General features: G+C 35.4%; 1 protein-coding gene across 3 annotated transcripts in view; it reads right to left on the bottom strand.

Moving 5' to 3' along the window:
* Positions 1-919: 919 nt before the first annotated feature.
* LOC135848475 (nose resistant to fluoxetine protein 6-like) overlaps positions 920-20175 on the bottom strand; it is a 34463-nt gene continuing 15207 nt past the window's right edge. The window contains exons 1-13 of one of the 3 annotated variants that reach the window (XM_065368387.1): positions 13594-14244; positions 9435-9646; positions 9008-9222; positions 8782-8873; positions 8279-8493; positions 8050-8207; positions 6950-7118; positions 6625-6818; positions 6402-6543; positions 6100-6292; positions 4582-4730; positions 4366-4481; positions 920-3351 (exon numbers count right to left, since the gene is read on the bottom strand). In XM_065368387.1, coding sequence (XP_065224459.1) covers positions 3285-3351; positions 4366-4481; positions 4582-4730; positions 6100-6292; positions 6402-6543; positions 6625-6818; positions 6950-7118; positions 8050-8207; positions 8279-8493; positions 8782-8873; positions 9008-9222; positions 9435-9646; positions 13594-13879 — 2208 coding nt within the window. In that variant the 5' untranslated portion in view covers positions 13880-14244 and the 3' untranslated portion in view covers positions 920-3284. Of the gene's footprint in view, positions 3352-4365; positions 4482-4581; positions 4731-6099; positions 6293-6401; positions 6544-6624; positions 6819-6949; positions 7119-8049; positions 8208-8278; positions 8494-8781; positions 8874-9007; positions 9223-9434; positions 9647-13593; positions 14245-17837; positions 18061-18155; positions 18275-18391; positions 18538-19676; positions 19870-19968; positions 20111-20175 lie in introns of those variants that run through there. The other 2 variants (XM_065368388.1, XM_065368389.1) reach the window with 2 other exon arrangements.

The raw sequence follows: 20175 nt of genomic DNA, 5'->3' as shown, positions 1-20175 counted from the left end.
CAGGAGATCAAAAATGGCGAATTTGAATTTCACATTAGCTGGTCAAAAATGATGCTATACAACATAGGTACAATGATCCAAAAACTCGATGGTACAAATTTGAGACCTCTACTCTTCTCCGTATTGTTACCAATAGTGATTTTTAATTCATAGATGTTCTAGGACGTGGCGATAACCTGATGAATGAATTTCGCCCGTTCCTGGTACATTAGGGTAGATCCTCTCTCTTCCCCCCCTCCACCAAATCAAAAAAGGAGGGCGGATTTAGACCAAATTCAGCACAGATACCTTTATTTGAGTTGAAAGTTGCTCAGAAAAATTTTTAGCTGCGGAAGTGCCCGTGAAGAAGAGAAATGGGTTCTCAAAGAGGAAGAACATTCGAAAACATCGTGTTTTTTCGCTCCTGTCGCTACCCAACCTGTTTTGAGACAAATGGCCCAGTCCCAAATGAAAATATTTCAGATTCAGCGTCGACTTATCTAGCAGCACCATCATGAACTTATGATCTAAGGCTACTTTTAGGGTTCTACAGAGCGTTTCAAAAAAATTGCAAATTACCTATTTTTGGATAAATTTGCGTTTTGAATTTTTTTCCCATAAATATTTCTCGTTAATTTATCTACTTACTTACAAATTAGTCAAAATACAGAAAGATATCATTCCTGAAACTGGGGAAACATTCTGAAACGAGTTAGTGCCGATTTTTTAGTCATTATAACTAATTTCAAAAATTTGAGAAAAATATCCAAAAATTTATGAATGATTTTGAATTTTTGATTTTTGAAATTGGCAACAATGATCAAAAAAATTTGCACCACTGTGTTCCAAAAAAGTTTTCTAGTTTCAAGAATGGTATCCTTGATAGCCTATTGATTCCCCTAATATGTGGTTCAATTTATTTCATTTTGGTTCGATTTGATCTATTTTATTTCAATTCAATTTAATTTGATGTAAGGTGCACCGGGGGAAGTCAGAATTGGGGGTGAGTCAGAAAAACTGCTCTAGCTCTTAGAGGCTTACATCTGCCGAAGCGCTACCCAGGGGTAACTTGAGGGTACTACCCCTACTTCATCACAGCATAAAAAATTTCGCGACCCAGTTTCATTTTACAGGCTTTTGATTGGTTCTTTTTTAGTTGCTGTTTTGAATTTGATTTCAAATTGTAACCAGTGTTTTTCAAACTGCTTTTTACCTCAGAAGAAATGATCAGTAAAAGTGATATTATAAGTGAAAGTATTCCTAAAACAATAATGTAAAACCCCAAGTATTCAATTTTTTTAAATTTTAAATTATTCATTATTTATATCGCTTTTTCTGACTTACCCACTAAATTAGTGCTATGGGGTAAGTCAGAAAAGTGAACATTGATAATCAGGATTCGACTTCATCGATGTGTAATACGTAGAATGATATGTTTTCGAGGTCGTAGAATCAGAATCTGGAGTTATTTTTTTTGTAGGAGTGGGGGGTGAGGCGTGAGGAGGGGAGAATTCCAAATGTTTCCTACATTATTGTGTAATATGTCGATTGATATGTTTTTGAGGTCGTAGAATCCGAATCTGCAGTTATTTTTTTTGTAGGAGTGGGGGGTGAGGCGTGGGGAGAAAAAAATTTCAAATTTTTCACACATTATTGTGTAATATGTCGAATAATATGTTTTCAAGGTCGTAGAATCCGAATTTGGAGTTATTTTTTGTAGGAGTGAGGGGGGTGAGGCGTGGGGAGAGGGAATATTTCAAATTTTGCCTACATTATTGTGTAATATGTCGAATAATATGTTTTCGAGGTCGTAGAATTCAAATCCGGAGTCATTTTTTGTGGTGAAGGTGGAAGGTGAGTCGCTCGTAGGTTCGTATGGGTGGGGGATTTCAAATTTTTCTTATATTATGGTGTAATATGTCGATTGATGTTTTCGAGGTTGTACAGTTCGAATCTGGAGTTGGTTTTTTGGTAGAATGAGGAAAGTAAAAAATTTCAAATTTGGTTTTTATTTATCTCAATGTTTTCTTATACCACCGATGTTCGAAGTTGACAGTTTTTTATATAAAATAAGAATTCAGAACATGTTTTGAAAAAAAAAATGCTATACAATCAGGCAATATCATGTGTTCTTTTCTGCAGGATGATGTCAGATGTGTATTTTGGAGTGGTGTTACTATGTTTTGGGGATTTTTTGTTTTGTTTTCTCAGAAGATGATTATTTGTTCTCCTTACATGAGTTTTTCAATTTTTTACAAATACATTTTTGAACTCTACAATAAATTGTCAGATGAATTGTTTTTCTGAAGTTACCACAATGACAGCCAAAATGCCATAGGCTGGAGGGGGAAATTTCTACAAATCGCCATTTTCATACACATCCGTGTTTTTGAGCGGAAGGTATTTCAAATAATCATTAGTTAGCTCATTTCATTACTGTTCCAACTTCTAAGGGGCACAGTAGGCCACAACCCCCCTCTCCCCAAACGATGATACTTGAATAGCACTCAACCCTGAAAACTAGCTCAAGATTTGAATTCTGCGACCTTGAACACATATCAATTAACATGTTACACAATATTATAGGCAAAATTTGAAATTTCTCCTCTCCCCTTGCCTCGCCTCCTACCCCTGCGAAAAAATAACCCCAGATTCGAATTTACGACCTCAAAAACATATCAATCGACATATTACACATTAATATAAAAATTTGTAATTTACTCTCTCTCCCCTTGGCTCACCTCCCACCCCTACAAAAAAATAACTCCAGATTCGGATTCTACGACCTCGAAAACATAATTATTCGACATATTACATGATAATGTAGGAAAATTTTGAAATTTTCCCTCTCCCCACGCCTCACCCCACACTCCTACAAAAAAATAACTCCAGATTCGGATTCTACGACCTCAAAAACATATTATTCGACATATTGCGCATCGATCAGGGTCGAATCCTAATATCGCCAATTAATTTTGTAGATTTTCTGACTTACCCCAAAGCGGGGTAAGTCAGAACAAGTTACATTTTATTCGATTGTGCGAAAGCTACTGTGACAATCGCGCTGAAATTTTCACCATAGGTTGAGAACCCTTATGGAAACCTACATACCGAATTTCAGCCATACTGATTCATTAGTACGAGAGTAACAGCTGATCAAAGTTGAAATTGTGAAAAAACGTTTTGACTTCCCCGGGTGCATCTTATTCAAGACTCAAAAATCTAAAGATAAATCACATGAAAATAAATATGTACATATTATGTAACTTATATGTAGTTGAAAACAAACAATCACAGCATCAAGCTCACGTGCATGAAGTTTTCATTTGATGATTTTGATTTTGTTCTTCAGGTTTCGACTTCACAAATATTCTGCAAAACACAATATGTTTAAGATATCAATAGGTAGGGGAGAGGGAGGGTGTTTTGGACACTTTTCTTTGATTTGAAATTGCAAGCAATAGGAAACGCCTAGAAAGGTGGGGTTGGTCTCATTTGAAAGAGGATCTGAATGCGCACATTTTGACTTACTAGAAAAAATTTTAAGTTGCAAACTGAACAAACCATTGGACTTTGAAAAAACACCATTTTGGGTGGATGTGTTGGACAGCAGTGTGATGTTTAGGACACGATAGGTGGATGTTTTGGACATGCTGAGAAAATACGTTTTTTTCAATGTTGATTTTTGGAAATCCCAAGTTTCAATCCATTAGAAATGAATTGTCAGTATCTGTCCACAATTTCACACAATTTCAGTAGACTCGTATTGTTTTTAATATTAGTGAGGCAATGTTGAAGAGTCTTCTTTTTTATGCCATATTTTTCAGCCAGTGCTGGCCTGCTCGAATCGACATATTTTCAGGAGGCAACTTCAAATCGTTTTTGATTAGCATTTATCATTCCAGACTCATTAAAAGTCTTTCCTGGATTTGTCGGATAAAGCTGAATCGCAGTGTCCAAAACATCCCCACTATGCCATTTCTACTTAAACTGGCTGTGGGAAAAAAGTATCAGCTTTTCACGAAAAGGTAATTAGTGATTATTGACAAGAAGGAATCAGACATTTCATTTTACTTGGGCTCTTGACGAAATTCCTCACGGTTATTTTTCAGGAGCTCAAAATGTGAGACAAAAATTTTTTCCAAAAACAGCACTTCAAAACAAAAGCTGAAATATTTTTATCACACGAGTTGGTATCCGATAAATGTTATCAAATATCAGTTGTGGTACGACATTGCCACATAATAGTGAAAACCCCGTCAAAAAAAAATCAAACCAACTTGTCAAACCAGCAACTGTCCAAAACATCCTCCCTCTCCCCTACATTAGATACAAATTTCTGAACGATTTCCAAACATTAAAGTACAAAAAGAAGCTTATACTTACTTTAATAATTGTTTCTTAATTAATGCTCTGTAATTTAAAATTGGAGCTTCGACAAATAAATGAACAATCAGTCCCAAAAAGTAAGACCATATCACATCGCCCCAGAACCACCACACCTTTAAAAAAATGTATAATAAAAATTCTCATCAAAGGAAATCTAAACGTAAGAATGTGAAAATATCCTCAATTACCTATGTACATTAAGTAGGTACTTACCAAATTTATTCTACTAGGTAAAGTGAACGGTTCTTTTTGAGAAGAAATTTGGTACAGTTGAATCACAGTGTTTATCAAATAAACTGAATAGCTTAGACGACCAAAAGGAATCCATACTTTCCATTCGAGTATTTTATTAAGAAAAATACCTACAAAAGATAAACTAGTATGATAGTTTCAGTGTTTTTTATTTTATTAGCCCGCCATGAGTATTACAGAAAGGTAACGTATTTGAGGAGGGATCTTGTACACACTTTAGGTGCCAGTTGTACAATTGAGCACTATATTGTAATTTTTTTTTTTCAAATAGTTCTCATACAAATTGTGGATTTCCTGCCGAAATTTAAGCCGATTTTAGATCGCATGATGGCACTTTTTTTTTCAAAATTCTCGAAATACACATCCCAAATTTGGTCTAGAAAATTATTCAAAAGTTTTCAAAAAAAAAAACATTCGTTGAGATATTCGGATTTCTGGCGAATTCTAAACCCATTTCAATAAGACTCACGGCACCATTTTCAAAAACCTCCAAAATACCTCAAAATTTATTCAAAGTGCATTAGAAAAGTTATGATGGAAATTTTCGTTTTTCTGTCGAAATTGACCGATTGCGTGAAAAACCACCAAAATGATGGTTCGATTTTGTACTCAAAATTATTTAAAAATAACAAAAAAAGTTTGCTACAAATTTTTTACCTTTTTTAAAAATACCAAAAATTATGAGCCCAATTTAAAACATTTTTTTTTTAAACACCCCAAAAATTTTTTTGTCAAAATATTTGATTTTTTACCAAAATTTCAACCCATTTTCATAGGGTTGCGTGACGATTTTTGTCAAAACCCCGAAAATCATGACCCCCCCCCCAATTTTGAGCTCAAAGTTCTTTAAAAATCACCGAAAATATTTTCGTCAAAATTCTCTCTGAATTCCCACCTGTTTTGATAGGTCACAGGACATTTTTCTTTAATCCCGAAAATCGTGACCACAATTTCAAGCTAAAAATTCTTTTAAGATCCATAAAAAAGTTTTCGTCAAAATATTCGAATTTCTCTCTAAATTCCAACCCTCCTTGATCGGTCACAGAGTACTTTTTTCAAAAATACCAAAAATCACGACCTCAATTTCAAGCTCGAAATTCTTTTAAAATGCCTATAAAAACATTTCCGTCGAAATATTCGAATCTCCCGCAAAAGTTTAACCCATTTTGAAAGGTCTTACGGGAGACTTTTTATAAAAATCCCAAAAATCACGATCCCAATTTTGGGCTCAAACTGTTTTAAAATGCCCAAAAACGTTTTCGTAGAAACATTTGAATTTTTCGCGAAATTTGAGACAATTTGATAAGTCCCAAGTTCACTCATTTTCACTTAATGGGGTAAGGGGGGGTTGAGGGATACGACTTTGAAATTCTTCTGCAGCATTTTTTGCCAGCTGTACTGTAGGTCATTGAAATGTCCTGGATTCCACCTTTTAAATTGGGAGGGAGGGAGGGAGGGAGGGAGGGGTGCAATACATACCTAATCCTGAAGTGAAGTAAATACAGCCCACTACAGCGTACGGAGACATGACTATCACATGATTTAAAGCTGCATACAAGGAGTGTTCCAATCTGTCATATTTTCTGTCGATTTCGTAGAACAAAAGTCCATAAAATGAACACGCTTCGCCAATCGAAATTGACAGAAATGAAAATAAACATATCATTCGATTCTGGAGAGAATAAAACACGAAAACGAAACCAAATTAAGCGCAAAAATGTTCGCAATGGGTTGCATACTTACCTATTCGAACAATTTTGAAAATTATAAGCTTCACTTACGTTGGTAAATTTGATTTCGTTTTTATTCAATAAATTAACAGCATAGGCGGTCATAAATCCGAATAAATAAGGTCCACATCTTGTAAACGGTGAAATGTACAAAACAGTGAACTCTGGGTTATTCCTAGCTTCTGTATACGTACTGAAAATTTAAAGCATCATTTTAGTTATCTCTTGATTATTGACAGTATGATTGTAGTAGAAAGTAAGGAAATGTACCTACTTTAAAAAAATTCTCCCAAGTCCGTAGAAATGATTCTTATAAGCGGTAATAAAAGTCACCACAATAGAAACGATGAACGACGCTATGGTTACAATGATTCCAATTTTTGTATTTTTTGACAAAATGTACAATAAGATTCCTCCAATAATAGCCAACTGAATATCGACCGATATGTACCAACTTGCAGTTACACACTACAAGTAACCAATAATATTGAAATGCATTACGCAATGGTGATCCATTATCTACTTACTTATTTCACTTTCTAGATATGTTGACCCCGCAAATAGATAGGTAGGTACTTTAATAGAAAATTTCAAATTACCAGCTGATCAGTTTTGACAATGTTGTTGATGGCAAATAAACCAGCCCACCAGGATTCCTTGCATCTGTTAGCTTCGCTCGTCGCTTCGTAATTCCAAAGTGGACCATCTCCCGTGCTTGGGAATACGTATATGATGTATAGCATCAGAACACCAAATACTGAGACCATTCTGTACAAAACGAACAAATAATTAAAATGTATTAACAAAATGCATAACTTGATATAAATCTTTCCCAGCCAGCTGTTACAAGATTAGAAGAAATATTGCTTCACAGTGGTACATTTACCTGTCAATGGTGACTTGGCCGATTAACACGAGGGTAATACGAATACCAACCAACGCCCCCCCCCCCCCCGTTGAGGACGAATGAAACCATTTTTCCATCTTTTACCTTTTTTTGGGGAGGTGCTGGGGGCAGTGGTGGGGTTGTAGAGAGTATTCGAGGACCAAAGTTACTCGCTATAGTAGGGAACTTTATGCCCTAAAGCCGAGGCTGCACTGCGTAGCAGCGCACTCTGGACGGATTAGTTCGGACAGAGTGCAGGACGAACATCTCGGACGTCTGTGGCCTCATTATTAGATTTTCTATGGTCTTGGTCGCATCGTATGCAGAAGTGCTTAAGTTGTAAACTTGTACAAAGCTGCCGTTCTAGTTATTTAGTTAGAATAGAACTAATACTCTGTATAGTTTAACGTCATCCAATAAACATTGTGCATTGAATGAGTTATAATTGAGTATTAGACAGTTAAAGGTACCTGACGAAGCTTAGGCTCGGAAGGGTGGGACGTTTAACCCAGATACTAACTTGTCCTGTCTTGGACGACAAGTTAGTATTACGATTTACCTTTACAGGGTCCAATCAGAAATCTGACGTCATATTTGAGTTCAGCGTCACCAAAAACATACTCGTACTATAAATTTCAGTATGGGGAGGGCATGAATTTCAGAAAAGGGGAGAGTTTCCCGATGGTACCCACTCTAGTACATATGTACCATGCAAATATTAAACCGAAAGCTCCTTGAGCCCATTTCATCCCTCTTCAGCGCCTATAGCCTTTCGTGATGAGTCCTTCGTCCATTATTCTCTGACTTTCTTACCTCATCCATCTGAACAGGATACTGAAAAACAAGAAGATCATTCCACCTCTCTTCATAGGTTCAAATTCATATTGAAACGTCAAGAAACCGCTAATGGAGAAAAAAGAGTCTATAACGACGTTCATGTGTGTTAAGACTATAGTTAAGCTGGTGTAAAACTGAAAACATTATAGGTATTTTGAGAATTTCATCACATGAAAATAAGGTTCACATTAAATTGGATACTTACTCCTTCTTTTACAAAAGCATTAGATGAAGGAAAACTCAGGGTGTAGAAGAAACGATGACCGTAAATTGTAAATAAAATATTAATGGCTCTCATAAAATGTAGCGCTGCGTATTCTTTGGGATGATATTGCTTTAATTTTCTAAAGTTTCTCAGCAGCGAGAAATTTTTGGATGTTTCCTTCAAGAAATATCTTTTCTGTTCATCTGCGCATGTACCTAGGTATAATACAATATTATTTACAGTAGGTAGGTATGATGGACAATGTTGTACTTATCTACCTACCAAGGGAATGCGATCAGATCAGATTTGATCCGTTCAGATCTTTCTGGCTAGATCTGATCTGATCAAATTTGTTTAAACTCTTTGACCAGATGTAATCACATCAGATTTAAATATTTCTGGATCCAGTTTAATCTGACCCACTTATATTCAGATGCAATCACTTTCCCTTGTGTTGTGATCAAATCAGTTGAAGTTTTTGTGTCAAACTGCGCCATACGTACCATTACTTTCCACATCATCAGATTTATCAGAAATAATAGCATCATATACAGTCAAGCAAATCACGAACAAGAAAAACGTTACGAAGGACGATCTGAAAATGAAGGGTCATCGTCTCTAGTGAGTAATTTGACGGAAATCATCTTACGTATCTATAGGTAATGAATTAAGCAACACGACAGAGGAAATTTTTACGCGTCTGCTATTTACGAGTCGGTAGGTACTTACACTGCGACATAAAATCCTAATGGATAAGTTAAATCATGCTGTGTTTTACAAAACATAGGATCCACATTTACCGTCACATCGAGTCCATTATTTTTGAATATTGTACGCAGCAGGCTATTCAGAGATGCATTTAAATCATTTGGTGTGCATGAAGATGGTACACATAAAGCGAATGTCAACTTTTTTCTATCGACTCGAGCAGGATTTTTGTCATTCTATTAAAAAAAAGGTAGCGAATGATTTTTTGTATCTAGGTACCTGTACTTTAGAGACTGATTAGACCACAGTCGAACGAGCAAAAAGGGTTCAGCTGGTTTAAAATTTGTTATCCATTTTGCGATTTAATCAAACCGGGAGAGGGGAGTCGAATGAAAACTGTTTGCCTGCTGGACTATACTGACTATATTCGTAAGTTTGCTTTGCTTACTAAAGTTAGAGCATTCCAAGCTGAAATTCGTTGATCAGGTTCCTGTAGTGCTACACTTTGTACATTATCTGAATAATGGTACGCCACTTTAGCTAAGCAGTATCGTCCATAAATGTTGTAGGATGAAATTGCCAAACATTCGTCGTAATTGCCCATAAAATCGACAGTTCCAGAAAGAATTCCAGCTAATGGCCATTCTGACGATTCCATCACTGAGAAATTTAGCGAGTAAATGGCATTATTTGCATTTTATAAAAACAAATTATTACCTTGCATTTAAATTATAATAATTATACAACTACCCAGCCATGAATTAAGTGATTGATGGATATCTAGGTCGACTTACCTACTTAACAAGGGAACCTCTTGAGGTGTCACACTCCGATTTGAACGGGACCGCGATTTTTGTAAAGAGCATAGTCTAAAACTCCCAAAACCAAATTTTCAGCTGCCCAAGTTCATTTTTCGATTTATGGCGAATTTTTGAAAATTCAAAAGTGACTGTTTTGGCGATTTATGTTTTTTTTTAAAGTACGTACTTGATCAGTAAAAATGGTCAAAATAAGTCCCAAAACTAATAATAATTACCCAAATCCACATTTCACCATTTCCAGCCGTTCTGGAGCCTCCAGCGCAATTTTTCAATTTCTCCAGAATTTTGAATTTGCTCCAGAAGGCGTGAATATGAAGTTGGGCAGCTAAAAATTGAGTTGTATATTACACTCGACCTGTTTAACGAGTTTATCCACACTTGAGCAGATTTTGAGAGTGACATCTCCAAAGTGGTTTTTTGAGGTGTCACTCTCGCCCCAAAACGGCTGGAAATGGTAGAATGTGCGATCCGGGGGTTAGTTCTTGAAGAAATACAGCGATTCGCACAAATTTCAAAAATTTTCTCACAAACGGTTGTCTTTTGATTTTTTGGATTTTTTAATTTTGAAAAAAGCTGGTCAAAAATGCCACTTTTGAGGTGTCACTCTCAAAATCGGCTCAAGTGTGGATAACCTCGTTAAACAGGTCGAGTGTAATATGCAATTCGATTTTTAGCTACCCAACTTCATATTCACGTCTTCTGGAGCAAATTCAAAATTCTGGAGAAATAGAAAAATCACGCTGGAGGCTCCAGAATGGCTGGAAATGGTGAAATTTGGATTTGGGTAATTATTATTAGTTTTGGAACTTATTTTGACCATTTTTACTGATCATGTAGGTACTTTTTAAAAAAAAGCATAAGTATATCGCCAAAAACAGTCAATTTTGAATTTTCAAAAATTCGCCAAAAATCTAAAAATGAACTTTGGCAGCTAAAAATAAGGTTTTGGGGGGTTTTAGACTATGCTCTTTCCGAAAATCGCGATCCCGTTCCAATCGGATACTGTTCCATCGGTCGCACGAACAAAACACTTTTTTGAACTTTTACCCAATTTGGGGAGGTGTGGATGGGGTCCAATCAAAAATCTGACGTCATATTCGTGTCCAGCGTCACCAAAAACATACAATTCGATGTATCACATGTCCCATATTTTTTTTTGAAAGTTTCGCCCAAATTTGGGGGAGGGGGTGCTTCCCCAACATTGAAAGATCCCATCTCAAAAATTAAATATTTCGAAGAAGCATCAAAAAGTACATCTATAGACATTTTTTCAGTATTTTAAATGGTAGCTTCTACTCACAGCGTAATTTTTAAATTTGAACTTTCAATTTGAAAGTTCAACTTTCAACTTTTGGAAATTCCAAAATGCTTAAAAAGTTCAGGATGCAATGCCCTTTCGAACTGTGAAATCAGTTTTGATCAAAGTATCATAGCTTTGGAGGAATGCGCTGCTGAAATTGAGTAGCTCGAAACTATGTGAAAATAATGGAAGCCCTTCTCCCACCTGCCTCCTGAGACAGTTGAGACCAAACCGATTGCGAGTAGGTTTGCCAAAATATGCTCTAACGAATACGAATTAGGCTCATTTTACTTGAAATTTCATAAATGGTGGAGATAATTGAAGAATTCCCTATCCCCTCCACTAAGCATACAAAAAGTATGTTTCAGCATGAAAATCCTAGCCGTGGTAATCAGGAAAAGGTCATGATGGGTCATTCCATGTCAACTCAACCAACGTTTCTGAGTCATGTCTTTCGATTTCGCTCAAATTGTTTTTACAATATATACCCATCCAGTAAGTAAGAACCCCGCAATTAGTTTGGTCCCAGCCCCCTCAGGGGACGGGTGGGGGGGGGCTCCCGTTATTTTCGTATTGTCTCGAGGTACTCAACTTCAGCAGCCCATTCCTCCAAAACTATGATACTTTGATCAAAACTGATTTCACAATTCGATAGGGCATTGCATTTAGAACTTTTTAAGCATTTTGAAATTTTCAAAAGTTGAAAGTTGAACTTTCAAATTGCAAGTTCAAATTTCAAAATGGCGCTGTAAGTGGGAGCTACCATTTAAAATTTTGAAAAAATTTCCATAGATGTACCTTTTGATGCTTTTTCAAAATCTGCAAGTTTCGAGATGAGATCTCTTGATGGAGGGGATTCACCCCCACCATCAATTTTGGGCCAAAGTTTCGAAAGAAAATCTGGGGCATGTGATATATCAAATTGTATGTTTTTGGTGACGCTGAACACGAATATGACGTCATATTTTTGATAGGACCCCATCCACGCCCCCCAGCACCTCTTCAAAGGGGGCGAAAGTTCAAAAAAGTTTATTGTTCGTGCGACACATGGAATAAAATGTTTTTGGAGACGCTGAACACGAATATGAAGTCAAATTTTTGATTGGTACTGTCCACGGCCCCCATCACCTCCCCAAAGGGCCTAACCCAAAAAAAATAGTTACATTCGTGTGACACATGAAATAGTATGTTTTTGATATCGCTGAACACGAATATAGCCATAGTTTTTTTAATCGACCTCACTCATGGCCCCGAGAACCGCTCCCAATAGATATAAGTCCAAAAAAATAGTTGGGGGCCGTGGATGGGGTCCAATCAAAAATTTGACGTCATATTCGTGTTCAGCGTCACCAAAAACAAAAACATATGTACTACTCTATGTGTCGCACGAACAAAACACTTTTTTGAACTTTCCTCCCCTTTGGAGAGGTGCTGGGGGGTGTGGATGGGGTCCCATCAAAAATCTGACGTCATATTCGTGTTCAGCGTCACCAAAAACATACAATTCAATATATCACATGCCCCAGATTTTTTTTCGAAAGTTTGGCCCAAAATTGGTGGTGAGGGTGCTCCCCTCTCCATCAAGAGATCTCATCGCGAAACTTAAATATTTCAAAAAAGCATCGAAAGGTACATTTATGGAAATTTTTTCAAAATTTTAAATGGTAGCCCCCACTTACAGCGCCATTCTGAAATTTGAACTTGCAATTTGAAAGTTGAACTTGCAATTTGAAAGTTGAACTTGCAATTTGAAAGTTCAACTTGCAATTTGAAAGTTCAACTTTCAACTTTTGAAAATTTCAAAATGCTTAAAAAGTTTTAAATGCAATACCCTATCGAACTGTGAAATCAGTTTTGATCAAAGTACCTATCATAGTTTTGGAGTAATGGGCTGCTGAAGTTGAGTACCTCGAGACAATGTGAAAATAATGGAAGCCCTCCACCCGCCCCCAGAGTAGGCTGGGACTAAACTAATTGCGGGGTTCTTACTTACTGGATGGATATATACTGTAAAAAAAATTTGAGCAAAATCGAAAGACATGACTTTCAAAATCGCCTTTTTTTGGTGGAGTTGACATGGAATGACCCTCATGTTTAAAAAGCTCAATTATGAAAAAAAAAGGTGGTACAGGGCCACTTCAAAGGTGAAATTTATTTTGAGTTACTTTCAAGTCATAAAGAGGGAAGTTCGCACTGACTTTGGTCAAAATTTTCAACTTTTCTTCCCACGTTCCACCCTAAAGAAACACATTCTTTAGCTATTGTTTTTTTTTTTTTTTTTTTCAAGTCAGTATGTTAATAAGAGATCGCAGCAACTGGCGATTAAGCAAAGGGCACCAATAATTTCACGGGGGATTATCACTCACAAAAGAAAACAAAAAAACTCCTAGAGATAAATTAACGCAAGGCAATCACCAATATTGACCACCAATGAGCTCGAAAACTCTTCAATACACCTAGTTATACTTAATGAAAAAAGTACTCACTCTTGACTGCCCATGTAGAATAATTTTTAAGATGCAACTTGAACAATTCGAAATCCTTTCCACATTCAGTATTTTCTCTTGGATCCATTTTAAATGCCATCTGCGCCTCGGAGAATATTTGTGAAATCCATTTTTTTGGAAGGACTGCCGAATCAGTACTATTGACATCATCTGAAATCGATTCATTTCCATTTCTTAATCTTACATTAGTCCTGCTATTTTGGGCTGAAATCGTACAAAACAAAATAATCGTCACTAAGCAGCTTCCGGTCATTCTGCGTTTCATTTTTAAAAATTACACTGCATAAATAGGTAAGCATAAATGTAAAGTTGAAAATAAATTGGTGAAAACAAAATTAAGAATACATAAATTGTCCGGCTATAAATTGCACTTGAAATACGAGTTATTACAAAGTATGTACTGTTGATGACCGGAAGAGAAGAGGTAGGTATATAAATGTACTGGACAATGCCCTTATACATAGTATTATTTGAACTCAAGTTGAAGGTGAGATTTGTTATCACTTATCAGTGAATTAAATCATCTAGCTTATACATTTACAAAGCCTAAACTAATTTAGGTATACTTAATAGATGAAATGAAAAACCTTCCCTGTTTAAACTGGTCAACGAAATTTTAACACGGATACGATTTGGGAGAATCGCGAAGAAAAAATGTCGAATGATTTAAACAAAATTCAGCTGAGAACTTCATTGTGATTAGAAAGGCGATTCTAATTGATTTTCGGTGTATGGATATCGCCCTTCGCGATTACAAGACAACTAATTACGATATACATGCCTAATTTATGGTTTGGATTTTTCATAAGTAAGTAAGATACCTACGTAATAAGTTGATAGGTAGTTTGGTAACAAACACGTCGTGTAGTGTCTATTCTTTTGGTGGGTATTTGAAATCATTTTCAATTTCCCATTCAGTTGTTTCTTTCTCGTCGATCTCATCAAGCGCATCATCAGCGATTTAATATCAACAGCGATATGAGTTGCGGGTATGTATGAAAAATATCCGAATACTTAAATAAGTAGGTAGGTAGTAGGTACCTATTTTGTTTTCATATTATCTCTTTGAATGTTATTTCGAAATTCAAAATCAAATCACAGGAAGTCAGGCATTAACGTCAAGAAGTTATCGAACTTTTTCCAAGTTCTTGAAACATGTTACTATAATAAGTTACCTATTACGTGGGTTCCTGTACAGCTCAACGACCTTGGAAAATAACCTAAATATTTTTTGGCACTATTTAAAGAGTATAGAGCGGGAAAATAACGTAAAAAAGCAGTGGCGAAAAGGAAAAAATTGGCACATAAAATTTTTTCAGAAATGTATGTTCAGATGGACCTTCTGAACTACTCATCAAAAAAAAAATTAGGGGGCTAAAACAGATTCCGATTCACTTGCGATTTATTCCGCAATAATATTCTCTTTAAGAGAAAAACTACCATGACTGAACATGCTCCCCTTCAAATTCTCGTTAATTTGATACTACGCTCGATACCCATCCCTCAAAGGGGGTTTCTAAAAAATGGGTGGAAATTGTAGGTGTTTCAAAAAAGGTCAATCCAATAAATTAATGAAAGGTCTACTTAATATCATTCGTTTTCGCTGAAATTATTTCTACAAACTTTACTCACCTAACTACTAATCGAACCACCGCACCGTTGATTGCCTTCAACCCTCCCTAGGGTTTGATGGGGGGGGGGGGGGTGTCTTGATTTTTCAAGTAACATACGTCTGAATCATGAATTATTTTGAAAAACGAATCTGGACGTGCGATATATCGAATAGTATGTTTTCGAGATCGCTGAATACGAATATGAACTTATTTTCTGGGTCCAACCCATCAAAGTCTCTCTGTGCCCCAAAAAGGAGGTCAAAATTTTGAAAAATCGTGAAAAGTCGAGTGATATATCGAATGGTATGTTTTCGAGGTCGTTGAGTACGAATATGAACTCTTTTTTTTGGATCCAATCTCTCAATGTCCCGCTGTGCACCAAAAAACGGGGGGAAAAATTTTGAAAAATTGATATTGGCGGAGTAAATCGTAAGTGAATCGGAACCGGTTTTAGCCCCCTGAAAAAAATTAGCTCCAGGGGTAGGAGGTCGGCTTTTTTCTGATGGTTCAGAGAGACCATCTGAACACATTCACGTGCCAATTTGTCCCTTTTTAAAACCGCTATTGGCCCATCTTAGAGCTCAAAATGTTTCGTATAAAATCGACCTTCACCTGTTTCAATTCCAACTTTTTTGTTAGGAAACTTGCGTTTAACATTTTTTTTCTTTTTCTTTTCAGATATAAATTCGAATTCATGAAGGAAAAAAAGCCAAGTTACTGATAAAGTTCGGTTGGGAAATATCTAGATGGTGGGAATAGTGTTATTTTATTCCTGCTGGATTGGGACAATAATTTATTATTCCCTAAGTGGGGAATAATTACCAATTACCTGGATAGCTATAGAGATGATATGGGGTAGATAATCCGTCCTAACTAATCATGTATGTACTCTAATAATAATAAAACACATTCATGGTGACTACTAAAATGTTTTTATTAAATATTAGTTACATTTGAGAAGGTATATACAGGGCAATTACAAACTACACAATTGAACATAATGAAATGGTCAGGCGTGTTACCTGCCACTTACGGCCTGGATAAATATAATAATTCTAACCAATTATGTATCAAGTGAGTACTTCATACATAACTGATCAGAATGTCACAAATAATTGAGATGTAGTTACAGTTATTACAAGTTAATATTTGGTAGGTCTCATAAATATAAATATTCCTACTTTGACTAACTCAATCAATTAATACTAAACTATAATTAATTGAGGGAACCATCAGGCCCAAATAAGTATTTCTCAATACTTACCAAATACACAGTATACATTACCTATCCAATTGATGTACTCACTAAATCCTGGTACTTGATAAGTATGTACTACACGAGGTTCGATATATCGTGAGAAATGCCTTTGATGCTCGGGTTGATCAAATATGCATCCAAAAGAACCATATTGATTAAGTAAAATTAATCAATATGTTCAAGGAAACACTAATTACCGTGTTAGAAGTGGGTTAAACACGATAAATAGTACATTGTTGTAAGGATAATGCACTGTCACATTTTCCGGTGCCAAAGCGAGAATATATATTTACAACATTGACTTAGCTCCAGAGAGCTTGAGATTCTGGTGCTAAGTGAAGAAGCTTGCTCGTGATCTTGCAACAGTTGCCGGATTCACGAGCAGAGAATCCCCCACATTCCCCATACTTCCAGTATAGATATAATTTTAGAAAGAGCAAGTAACGAAGTCTCTCTCTATAAATAGATCGAGTAATATTGTGCAAAAAGGGGAGTTATACTAATAATTGCCAAGGCGGTTAAGGGCATCCTGCTACTCACATTACTACAAAGGAGATTCCTCCCAACCGATGAAATGTGGTACATTCCAATTTCCAATATTCATGAAGTATCCATGGTCAACTTTGATTAGTCTTTATTAGAAAGTGAGCGGAAGTTGGGAAATTTTTGTTCATTTTGCAATGAAAATTCTACACAGGTTTTAAAATGATAGAAATTGTTCAGTAGTGGCTTATATGGCAGCCAGCCTACTCTGAAGTAGGAACATAGGCAGGCAGGTAGGTAGGTAGGTACCAACCAACCATTCTCCAACTCCCTGTGAAGTAGATGTCATTAATTTTTTGTTTGTTTTTTTTTTTTCATTTTAGATATTTTTTTCAGTGGTAGAAATTTTTTTGAAATTTTTTTTTTTGAATGGGGACAAGCCTCTCTAACGTGTTCTTTTTCTTAACCCCCCTTTTTTTACCCGAGCGAAGTACTTTTTTTGGGGGATATCATCAATTTTTTCTGAAGGATGGTGAAATTTTGATTTTTTTTTTCATTTTTTAAATGGCTCCATGCGGATGAACAAATATTGTAAACACACGTCAGAACGTCAGATGATGTCATACCTTAACAAGAACCAGTTGGAAGAGTTGAAAAAAGACCTTAAGCAGAGATCAAAATGAATTCGACAAATGAGAATTGGTGGAAAAAATCAGAGATTATTCAAAACAAACAACCATTGAGCAAAAAGGCAAATTGGAGGAAGAAAATGACGATGAGGAAGAGGTTGATGACCCTAATGATCCAGAATATTTACCACAAGGTTCTCGAAAATAACCTGAAACAACATGGAAAAAATTCTCCAGACATCTAGGATAAAAATGTATTCAAACTCAAAAGCATAAGGTGACACAAATTCAAAAACTTGTAATCAAGATTCAAAAATCTAAAGATAAATCACATGAAAATAAATAGGTACATATTATTTAGGTAGTTGAAAACAAAGCAATCACATCATCACATTCACGTGCATGGAGTTTTCATTTTTGATGATTTTGATTTTGTTCTTCAGGTTTCGACTTCACAAATATTCTGCAGAACAGAATATGTTTAAGATATCAATACATTAGATACAAATTGCAGAGAGATTTCCAAACATGAAAGTACAAAAAGAAGACTATACTTACTTTGATAATTGGTTGTTTTTAATTAATGCTCTGTAATTTAAGATTGGAGCTTCGACAAATAAATGGATAATCAGTCCCATCAAGTAAGACCATATCACATCGCCCAAGAACCACCACATCTTTAAAGGAAAAAAGTATATAGGTAGGTATAAAAATGCTCATCAAAAGAAATCTTTTAAACATAGGTATCTGAAGTGAGCGATTTTAATCGATTTTTAATATCCTCGATTACTTACCAAATTTATTCTACTAGGTAAAGTGAACGGTTGTTTTTGAGAAGAAATGTGGTACAGTTGAATCACAGTGTTTATCAGATAAACTGAATAGCTTAGACGACCAAAAGGAATCCATATTTTCCACTCGAGTATTCTATTAAAAATACCTAAAAAAGATGAATCATCATAAATTTTGAGTTTTTTATTTCATTAGTCCGCCATATTCCAGATGGGAGGTATATTCGAGGCAATGGGGCACTATTGTAATTTTTTCAAATAGTTCTCATAGAAATTTTAGATTTCCTGCCAAAAGTTCAGTTTTTATTGTAATATTCGGATTTCTGGTAAAATTCTAAACCAATTTCAATAAAACTCGTGACACTTTCAAAAAAAAACATGATTCGATTTTCAGCTCAAAATTTACCAAAAGTGCTTTAAAAAAGTTTTGGTGGAAATTTTCGTTTCTCTGGCGAAATTGACTGATTCCTCGATACTATTTTTCAAAAACTACCAAAATCATGGCCCAATTTTGTAGACAGAATTCTTCAAAAATGATCAAAAAATAATTTTTGTCAAAATATTTGAATTTTTACCAAAATTTTAAACCATTTTGATAGATTACATGATTTCTATTTAAAAATACCAAAAATGATGACCTCAATTTGAAGCTTAAAATTTTTTTAAATTCTCCGAAAAATTTTTTGTCAAAATATTTGAATTTTTACCAAAATTTTAACCCATTTTTATGGGTTTGCATGACAATAAAATGACCAAAAACATTTTCATAAAATTATTTGAATTTCTCTCTAAATTTCAACTCTTTTTGATAGATCATAGGGCAGTTTTTTTTCAAAAATTCCCAAAATCATGAGATCAATTTCGAGCTAAAAATCCTTTAAAAATTCCTAAAAACGTTTTCACCGAAATATTTGAATTTCTCTCTGAATTTCAATCATTTTTGATCGGTGACAGGAGACTTTTTTCAAAAATACCGAAAATTTTGACCCCAATTTCGAGCTCAAAATTCTTTAAAAATGCCCAAAAACGTCTTCTTAGAGACATTCGAATTTTTTGCAAAATTTGAAGCCATTCTGATTAGTCGCAAGTTCACTTATATTAAGTTGAAGGAAGGAGCTTCTGCAGCACTTTTCGCCAGCTGTACTGTAGACCATAACCATTATAATGTCTTGGATTCCCACTACGAAATATTCATCAGGATTTGGGGGGAGGGGGTGCAATACTCCTTCGTATGTCATACTTACTCATATCGGATGCATGCAATGCACCTTACTCAATATCTACATACCTAATCCCGAAGTGAAATAAATGCAGGCAACTACAGCGTACGGAGACACGACTATCACGTGATTTAGAGCTGCATACAACGAGTGTTCCAATTTGTCATATTTTCTGTCGATTGCATAGAACAAAAGTCCATAAAATGAACACACTTCGCCAATCAAAATCGCCAGAAATGAAAATAAACATATCATTCGATTCTGTAAAGAACAGACACAAAAACGAAACCAAATTCAGCGTAAAAATGTTCACAAATGTGCCAAATTCGAACAATTTTTAAAGTTATCAGCTTCACTCACGTTGGTAAATTTGATTTTGTTTTCATTCAATAAATGGACAGCGTAGGCGGTCATGAATCCGATTAAATAAGGTCCACATCTTGTGAACGGTGAAATGTACAATTCAGTAAATTCTGGGTTATTCCTAGCTTCTGTGAATGAACTGAAAATTTGAAGCAAACGAATCGTTATTTCTCAACTAAAATATGGACTGTATGATTATACAGT

This window comes from Planococcus citri, chromosome 5 (genome assembly GCF_950023065.1).
Source record: "Planococcus citri chromosome 5, ihPlaCitr1.1, whole genome shotgun sequence".
NCBI classification, from domain to species: domain Eukaryota; kingdom Metazoa; phylum Arthropoda; class Insecta; order Hemiptera; family Pseudococcidae; genus Planococcus; species Planococcus citri.
Note: the sequence above shows the minus strand (reverse complement) of the source record. Positions and strands in the feature narration are given on the sequence as shown.